At 34.2% G+C, this 10,491-nt stretch overlaps 1 protein-coding gene across 1 annotated transcript; it reads left to right on the forward strand.

Moving 5' to 3' along the window:
• Positions 1–678: 678 nt before the first annotated feature.
• On the forward strand, positions 679–2,316 carry LOC106296875 (ammonium transporter 1 member 3-like). The gene has a single exon (XM_013733118.1). The coding sequence runs from the start codon at positions 721–723 to the stop codon at positions 2,194–2,196; it is 1,476 nt and encodes a 491-aa protein (XP_013588572.1). The 5' UTR covers positions 679–720; the 3' UTR covers positions 2,197–2,316.
• Positions 2,317–10,491: the final 8,175 nt, after the last annotated feature.

Consider the following 10,491-nt stretch of genomic DNA (forward strand, 5'->3'; position numbering starts at 1 on the left):
GGTACTTATCGGATCGACTAAGCTTCTATTGGGTCGTTGGATTGACAGGTCGTATCGGATGGCTTTATCGGATGAGAGGGTAACCGCCGAGAGAGAAAGAAAAATTAGGGTTTATGATGATCAAGGTTTCAAAACGAGAAAGAAAAGGAAAATAGGTTTTCTAGTCGATTTTAGAACTCAGAGAATTAGGGAGCTTCGTGCTGATAACGTGTTGTAAATTAATGGGAGAAAGAGATTGTACATTAGGAAAATGGAACCCTTTATATATAGGGAATTACAATAGACCGTCATAGATAAATGGAAAGTATACAAATCCTAAAGTTATTAGGAAAAAGAAATTCTAAGCATACAAGAAAAATGAAATTCTAAGCATACAAAGAAAAAAAAACTGTCTAATTAGAAAAAAAATATGTCTATTTGGTTATGGCATTCACAAATCGGTTCATAACATACACTCCCTTGTTTTTCTATATTCAGAACAACATGCTAATCACTAAACCGTATATGATAAGGATCTTAGATTGCAAGTTATTTTAAAAAAATTGGCTGATGTTATCCGTAATCTAATTATTAAGCGATAATTACTTTAAATAATGTCTTCCTAATTTAATTGGTGAAGCCGGAATAAAAAGTCAACCATAAACCCATCTTCCTCCTTTTAATAGAAACACAGGAGACGGCCTTTCTTCGCACGTCTCTCTCTTTCTAAACTCTGTCAACATGTCAGCAGCTCTAACTTGCTCTGCCGCCGACCTCTCCTCCCTGCTCGGTCCCAACGCCACCGCAGCAGCGGAATACATCTGCGGCCAACTAGGCACTGTTAACAACAGATTCACCGATGCAGCCTTTGCCATAGACAACACCTACCTTCTCTTCTCAGCTTACCTCGTCTTCTCCATGCAGCTAGGCTTCGCGATGCTCTGTGCTGGCTCTGTTAGAGCCAAGAATACGATGAACATCATGCTCACCAATGTCCTTGACGCTGCAGCCGGAGGACTCTTTTACTATCTTTTTGGTTACGCCTTTGCCTTTGGCGGATCGTCCGAAGGATTCATCGGAAGACACAACTTTGCTCTTAAAGACTTTCCAACTCTCACCTCCGACTACTCTTTCTTTCTTTACCAATGGGCATTCGCAATAGCAGCTGCTGGAATCACCAGTGGTTCCATCGCTGAGAGGACTCAGTTTGTGGCTTACTTGATATACTCTTCTTTTTTAACCGGATTTGTTTATCCGGTTGTCTCTCATTGGTTTTGGTCACCAGACGGATGGGCCAGTCCCTTCCGATCACCTGAACACCGTTTGTTTGGCACTGGAGCCATAGATTTTGCTGGCTCAGGTGTTGTTCACATGGTTGGTGGCATAGCGGGATTAATGGGTGCTCTTATCGAAGGTCCTAGACGTGGCCGGTTCGAGAAAAGTGGTCGGGCTATTGCTCTACGTGGCCACTCTGCTTCGCTTGTTGTCTTAGGGACGTTCCTCCTTTGGTTCGGTTGGTATGGTTTCAACCCTGGCTCCTTCGCCAAGATCCTCGTTCCTTATGAGTCTGGTTCGAGCTACGGCCAATGGAGCGGAATAGGCAGGACAGCGGTTACAACCACGCTTGCTGGATCCACCGCGGCTCTAACCACACTCTTCGGAAAACGCCTCCTCTCTGGCCATTGGAATGTAACCGACGTGTGCAACGGGTTGCTTGGTGGGTTCGCGGCCATTACCGGGGGTTGCTCTGTGGTAGAGCCCTGGGCTGCGATTGTCTGTGGTTTTGTGGCTGCCCTCGTCCTCATCGGATGCAATAAGCTCGCAGAGATGGTACAATACGATGATCCCCTCGAGGCGGCCCAACTACACGGAGGATGCGGCGCGTGGGGGCTAATATTCGTGGGACTTTTTGCAAAGGAGAAGTATGTGAACGAGGTTTATGGAGCGACACGTGGAAGGCCATACGGACTGTTTATGGGCGGAGGAGGTAAGCTGTTGGGAGCACAATTTGTTCAAATACTTGTGATTGCAGGATGGGTTAGTGCTACAATGGGAACACTCTTCTTCATCCTCAAGAAGCTTGACCTGCTTAGGATCTCGGAGAAGGATGAGATGGCCGGTATGGATATGACACGTCACGGTGGTTTTGCTTATATGTACTATGATAATGACGACGAGTCTCACAGGGCCACTCAGCTCCAAAGAGTTGACCCTTGATCTCCTTTACCCTCGCTCGGCTACTCATTCTCGCGTTAATTTTCAAGCTTCTCATAATTTATATCTTTTTAGTATTTATGGGGTTATGTTATATGGTTTCAAATGCAAACTTTGTTGATATTGTGTGATCTATCTCTGTGTTATATGTTTTCCAAGGTGAGACAGTTGACAAAAATTACATGCCATATGATATATAGTTTCTGATATTTGAAAATCGTTTTCCGTTGATTACATAGTTGCATGTCTACCATTCTCGTACTGTCGTACACGGTCATATTAAAGCGTTTGTGTAACTTTATGTACTATATATAAGTATAAAGTTTGGTTGATTTAAGATAGAATGGTGTTTCTCGAGTGCGATGAGTCGGCGATCAAAATCTTCACGATCCCTTGCCTTCAATGGTTTGTAAGACTTGGCTTAATAGATCCATCCCCATACCTGATTTTCTCATCACTCATTGGAAGGATTTTTAAGTGGCAAAGTTAGTTCTCTCGAGACAGAAATGAATTTTTATATTAGATGTATGAAGGCAAAACAAACCGATCAATATGCGAGCTTTCGTCTAAATAGAAAACTTGCAAAATAACGAATACTTGGTAAATTTATATGAAAATTATTTAAAAAATATTGTATGGAAAAATAAATTTATATTCTTGATCAAATTAATATTTTGGCCCTTAATTTTTTTTTAACTTTTTTTAATTACATAATTTATTTACAGATGAGTTGATCCTATTTTAAAAAATATTTTAGGTCAAAAAATCACTTATCGCATAAGAATGTTCTTAACGTTTAGGCTGAAGAATTTCAGGTCTAATATTTGGTTACAATGAAACTATGCCAGCTCAGTTTTATATCATGATTTAGAAAGTTAAAAGTTAATTATGGTCGTGAGAAGTTTTTCATTCACGTGCCAATCCTATGTATATTCAATATTTTTTTTTTTTTGTGTCTCTTTTTTTTTCTTTTTTTTGATAATCCAGGTAATCCAGACACCCCGGAGGGAATCCGACAAGCGCCTAAGTACACCTCCGTAGAAGGCATCCTGGAGGGCCGCATTTTTCACCCCATTTTAATCGATGGTGGCCAGCGGGATTCGAACCCGGGTCCGTATTGGGGCCAAAGCTCCCTCAAGACCACTGGGTTATTGCTCGATATAAATATAGATTTTGGAGTTTATTCTCATTTCGTTTGTTTATTTTGGTCTCAGATTTAGAAAAAATTTAAGATTTAAAATTATTAAAGATATACAGACTTAGGTTAAGATCCGCACCTTTTGGAGAATAAATATTTTATATTTATTACATATTTTATATTTTCTGTATATTATGAAATAATAAAATAATAAGTATATATACTAAATAACTAAGAAATCAATTACTATTATGTAATAAATTAGCGTGTGCATATAAATCAAACGATCATTTTTGTTTATTCGCAATTATTTTAGGGTAAATAGATCAAAACAATCAATCTTATCTATCGTATATGATATATAATTAAATTTAAATGATATTAATATATATATATATATATATATATATATAATATACTCTTAATATCGATATTTATTAAATGAGATTTCTATTTATATGATTTTATGATTATTTGCATATTTGTGTAACAAAATTTTACATCAACGATTTTTTTTATGTGGGATGTTTAGTAGTTTCAATAATTTATAATCATTTAAAAAAAACGATGAACATTTCAGAATTAAAATATTAACTTTTCAATATATGTTTAATGCAAATATCAAAATATAAGTATGTATTTTCATATGATGTATAGTTTAATTTAAATGATATGAAATATATATATATATATTTATATATATATATTAACATGAAAAACTATTAAAATAAAATTATTTATTCATATGGTCTTATAATCATTGTATCTTAATATAGAAAAAAAATTCAAACATTGATCACAAAAGTTTATGTGAGACTTTTAACAGTTTTGGTAATTTATACTCGTTTAAAAAAATTCAAAATACAACACATACAAAAATATCTAAATTTTTTACTAGATTTATGTAATTGTCTTATTTATTTTAATAATAAAGAAATAAATAAAATGATAAAAAGTATACAAATTGTTATCAAATTTTTATTATTTAAAATCATTAATTGTCATATATATATTTTAATGAGAAATATCCTAGGATAGCACTAAAAAAATTTATGTCACAAATATAGACTGTAAGGATCAAAATGACCAAAATTTTTCATTATTTTTTTTTTTTTTTTTTTTGACAGCAAACATTTACAGACTCATGTAGACTCTGTAAACCAAGGTGGTAAAACTACATCCATGTTGCCGACCAAAATTTTTCATTAAAGAAGTAAATATACACTTATACCCTAGGGTTAACTAATTCAAACCTTAGGGTTTAGAGTTAAGGGGTGGAGATTTGGGATTGAGATTTAAAATTTTATAAAATAAAAAATAAATATTAAAAATTTAAAAATAAAAATTTTGAAAATAGTTTCAAAATGTAATTTTGAATTACAAAAATAAAATCTAAAAAAAAATCAAAAAAAAATATTAAAAAAATTTATAAAAATTTATAAAAATTTCGAATTTGAAAATGTATAATCTAAAACTATAAAAACAAATTATTTTTTATTTTTATTTTTTTTTTACTTTTTATATATCTAGAGTATTAGGGTCCTTTTACCTTCTTTTTTTTTTTTTTTTTTTTTTTAAGTATTTGGCTTTTCTATCAGGCGCCATAACTGTTTACCAAGCATTGCCGTATTAAAATCTGTGATGTCTTTAAACCCCAAACCTCCTTCTTCTTTGTCTGCACACACCTTATCCCATGATTTCCAATGCATGCCTCTTGTGCTTCCCCCTGGACTCCACCAGAATTGTGAGACCGCACTCGTCAGTTTCTTTACAGTTGCTTTCGGCAAACGATAGCAGGACATCGTATGATTTGGTAATGCAGTGATCACTGATTTAATTATCACTTCTTTTCCTCCTTTTGTGAAGAACCTAAAAGTCCACCCATTGACTCTATTATTTAAACGATCTTGGACGAAACTAAAAACTTGAATCTTTGAGCCCCCCATATTTTCCGGTAAACCCAAGTATGATCCCATGCCTCCAATGTTCTGGATGCCCAAAATATCCCTTAAATCTTGTTTGACAGAATCTTCAATCCTATGTCCAAATTGAATTGAAGACTTCTCAAAATTTATTAATTGTCCTGAAACTGCCTCATACTCCTTCAAAATCCTAAGGATAGTTTGACACTCATCCCTTTGAGCTTTACAAAAGAATAGACTATCATCCGCAAATAGCAAATGTGATATCGACGGGCAAGCTCTCGCTACCTTCATCCCCGTTAAGTGATGCCCTCTCTCTGCCTTTTTTATATTTGCAATTAAGGCCTCTGTGCATAGAATAAATAAATAAGGCGATAAAGGATCTCCTTGACGTAAGCCTCTATGGGGAACAATGAGGCCACGTGGTTGACCATTTATGAGAACCCGATATTGAACCGATGATATACATTCCATCATTAATTTAATCCAATGAAGGTCAAATCCCAATCTCTGTAATAATGCTTTAATAAAATCCCATTCCACCCTATCATACGCTTTACTCATATCCGTTTTAATTGCCATATACTTTCCCTGACATGCTTTATTAGTCCGTAATCCATGAAACATTTCCTGGGCAATAAGAATATTATCAGAAATCAACCTTCCTGCCACAAATGCCGACTGGGTTTCAGATATGAGCAACGGGAGATAAATTTTCAATCGCTGGCATAATACCTTCGAAATAATTTTATACCCTACATTACACAAACTGATGGGTCTTAATTCCGTCATCCTTGTAGGTCTCTCTGTTTTTGGGATCATACATATATTAGTGATATTCAATCGTGTATCCATTTCTCCAGAAACCAAAAAATTATTCACCATCTCTAGTAAATCATTCTTAATAATATGCCATGAGTGTTGGAAAAAAAGAGCTGTCATGCCGTCCGGCCCTGGCGCCTTCTCTGGATGCATCATAAACAAAGCCTTTTTAACCTCTTCTTCCGTCGCGAGCCTCAACAAATGTTGGTTCATCTGGGGAGTGATTCCCGGTGTAACCTCTGCAAGGAAACTATCAAAGTCCGATGGGGATGTGGTACTAAATAAATCCTCAAAATAATCTATTGCCACTTTTTCCACGCCATTATCCTCTGTAATCCAATTCCCGTCCTCATCATGTAATCCAACAATTCTATTACGCACCCTTCTTTGCCTAGTTAAGGCATGATAAAATTTTGTATTAAGATCTCCAGATGAATACCACATATTCCTACTTTTTTGGTGCCAGTAATCTTCCTCATCCTTATATGCATCTTGTAATTTCCTAGATACCTCCAGAATGTCCTCTTGAGACCTAGTATTATCTGTTTGAACCTCTTCAAGAGCCTTTTGTAAATCATTTATTTTTTCCTTTCCGTAAGGAGGATTATCTTTCCGCCACTTAGCAATTTCATGACGACAATTGCTAATTTTTTCCACTATATTCTGTGTTCTTTCTTCCTCCCTTCTTTCACTATGATCTGTCCAACCCATTGCAATTGACTCCATGAGACCCGCCTGTCCAATCCATCTCTTATCAAACCGAAATTGTCCTTTTCTCTTAACAACTTTATCCTCAAGATAGGCCACCACTGGTCGATGATCAGAAGCCACCATTCCTAGATATTCTGTAAAAGAACATGGGAATAACGTGTGCCACTCCTCATTCGCTAAAGCTCGATCTAGACGACATCGGACCATCACTGCACCTTTTCCTTTTCCCCTTCTTCCCTGCCAGGACATTTTGTTCCCCCTAGCCGGGAATTCAAGTAAACCACTATTTCGTATCATGTTATTAAAAGGAATAAAAGAATCTGGACTCCTCATCGATCCCCCATCTTTTTCATGATTTCCTGTGATCTCATTGAGATCGCCAATAATAAACCAGGGTTCAGATCGCGCCAATCCATACCTAGTCAATCGTTCCCATACTTGTTCTCGCAATTTTTGAACTGGATCCCCATATACAAAAGTAAGATAAACCATTTTGCCAAGAGCCACCGCTTCCACATCAATCATTCTATTGCTAGAATATAACATCCTCACCTGATGCTCATTATTATAAAACAAAGCTAATCCCCCACTTCTGCCCAAAGGATCAACAGTAACCTGGGTCCTTTTACCTATTAAATGAAACATTTTGGTCATTTTTCTCTTTGTGGTCTACTTTTGTGATCAAAACTTGAAAATAGTCTATTTAGGAAAATTGTTCTATTTTAATCACATTAGGTAATTCCTTAGGTTTTATTTTAAAGAAACAATAGATAATAAATTTCAATTTGATAAATGAATGGTCCATAATGGACATACTATATAATATAATATTCTCTAGCAATTTAATTTTGGACCAACAAAATTCTCAATTGATTCTAAAGTCACCACGTAAGAAAAATTACATTCCAATTATGTGACAATTCAGTATGACACTTTTTAATTAGCACAAATTACATATTATAATTTTTTAAATGTTTCTCTATTAATATATAGGGGATTGAGATTTCTTAGTACGAGGCTTCGGTATTGTTAGTGTTGAGGTTAATAACCAATCTAAAAATAAAATATAATTTGGAAAAAGTTAACCATTCAATTGAAACTTATACACGTTAATACTATACCTTATTAGGATTTAAGAATCTGCTTTATTTGAACTTGTGTCTGGTAAATATATATATTGCTTTCATTTAGTAAATAAGTTACACTTGCTCAAAATACAATTATGTGAATATATAGCGGTTAAACTCTGGCTCGAACTTGATAGAACCCGAACCGGTCTCATACCAAACTTCTATTTAACCCGAATTGGGCTAATTTTGATAAACCCGAAAAATCGAAACTCGATTGGACAAAATTGAAACCCGATTGGGATTCGAATACTCAGGTCTAGTTTATATAAGACTGGTAGTTAGATTTACGTGATACATTCATTATCTTTAACTATTACGAAAGCACATTATTAGAATTTTCCTTAACTACCAAAAACATTTAGGCAATTCATTCCTTAATTCTAAAGTCATATTTAGTCTTCAATATAAATTTCCATAGTTACCTAATGAAGAATTGTGTACCAAGCATAAATATTTGATATATACAATCGTTTGGTGACCTTCTAGTTAGATATACACATAAATATTCTGTATTTATTTGTTTCTTTTAATAGCAAAAAATATAAACTTACCAAAATTCTATTATTATATATTGAGCGTAAATCACTGACATAAAAAAAATTATGCATTCTAACCGAAACCACCAAAAGTATTTGATTGATTATGGCTTGATTCAGTTTTAATTAAAATGACTTAACAAACATTAATAACAGACAAACTGTATATTAATTATGTTTTATACTGATATGGTTTTGAAATAGTTTTTGTATACAATATAAAAGGATTTTTTGTTTAGTTAAATACATACTCATTCTTACCGTATGGTATACTGTATAGGAGATTGAATGACCACTCGAGTATTATTTTATAGAGTTCCAATTATATTGTTGTCTTCAACGTAGAATAACAAAAATTCAACTAATGTTGAGATTCCAGTTTACTCAACTTATATGTGATGAACCTAATAATAATGAACAGTTTGTACAATTCTTTTTTTTTTGTTTACTACTCGGTTTCGAATGGATTTAGACTGATTGTATATAATGTATATTTTTATCCAAAAAGAGTCACATTCGCAACAGTCTTCTTTGATTTGTTCAATAATCATGTGATTTGTTCTTCATTTATCTTTGGTGTAGGTTCAGCTTTTGGAAGAAACGTTTAACAGGCAAGACCTTACTCATAATACACAAAGAACTGATATACAAGGCACTAGTTGGTCTTAATACGGGTATGACGGAAAAAATTAAAAGCGACTTTTGATATGATATATAGTTATGGAAATAAGTGGCAACATTATATTAAACTATGGTTTATATTAGGTGCTCTAGAATTCTTAGAAATAAGATTTAGAAGTGCCGCATAGAATGAATTTTTTTAAAATTAACACAAAATTAAGGTTCTAATTTTTTAAAAGATCCTCAATTAATATATAGGGGATATATATATGGGCTTTTTGCAGAATTGACCTATAACTTAAAGTCAAACACAAAACTAACCTCTTTTTTTTTTGAAAATTGGTTTTGCCCTATTCACCCCACAAGTTCATATAATTTACGAAAATGCCATCAATTTTTTTTTTCTTTTTTTTTCAAAAATGACATTTTTACTTTCTCACCCTCATCATCTTCAAGTAATTACAAGATTGCCATTGTCATCAATACCACAACCACCATGAACAACCAATTTGAAGCTCTTAATGCTCCCAAAATCGATTTACCCTTCTTCTTTTTCCATTCTTGTGAACTAAACACAACATATCTCTCACTTTCTCTCCACAATGAGCTAAAAAAACCCAAGATTTTGATTCTAAATTTTTTATGGATCATAGAGTCATAGAAGCTAACGATTCTGGGTGGGTTACTTTCGTTTGTGATTCTGTGTGCTTGGAGAAGCCTTATGTATGCTAAGGAACTTATCTCACCAATTTAAGGTATGACATCGAGTTTTTTTCCAGATCTGTTCGTCAGACAACTTACTTGGGAAGTTGTCTGGCTGTAGACAACTTACCTGGAAGTCGTATGTCTGTAGAGGACTTACCTGGAAGTCGTCTTGTCAGCGTAAAGGTTATTTTTGCAATTGATTTTGAAATCTGTAACCTGAGACGACTGAAAGTTAAGTCGTCTATTTTTGTTTGGTTTCAAAAAAAATTTCAAAGAACCTAGACGACTTACATTTCAGTCATCATAGATTAGTTTTGCATTTGACTGGATAATTACAGAAGTTTGACTTCCCCAGACGACTTACATTTCAGTCGTCTGGCAAAAATTAAAATAATAATATTTTTTTAAAAGTAGACGACTTACAGTTAAGTCGTCATAGGTTAGTTTTGCAATTGAAAAAAAAACTTCAAAATTTAATTATACACAGACGACTTATAATTCAGTCGTCCACGAGACGACTGAAATGTAAGTCGTCCAGGATTTACGAGGTTTGACCAGAATCTCAGAAAAAAATCCTGGACGACTTACAAGTAAGTCGTCTCGTGGACGACTGAATTATAAGTCGTCTGCATATAATTAAATCTTGAAGTTTTTTTTTCAATTGCAAAACTAACATATGACGACTTAACTGTAAGTCGTCTACTTTAAAAAAA

The sequence above is a fragment of the Brassica oleracea genome, chromosome C1 (assembly GCF_000695525.1).
Source record: "Brassica oleracea var. oleracea cultivar TO1000 chromosome C1, BOL, whole genome shotgun sequence".
Taxonomy (NCBI): Eukaryota; Viridiplantae; Streptophyta; class Magnoliopsida; order Brassicales; family Brassicaceae; genus Brassica; species Brassica oleracea.

Excerpts from the sequence above, each read along its gene's own strand:
- LOC106296875 (XM_013733118.1), top strand. The coding sequence starts at position 721 with ATGTCAGCAGCTCTAACTTGCTCTGCCGCCGACCTCTCCTCCCTGCTC.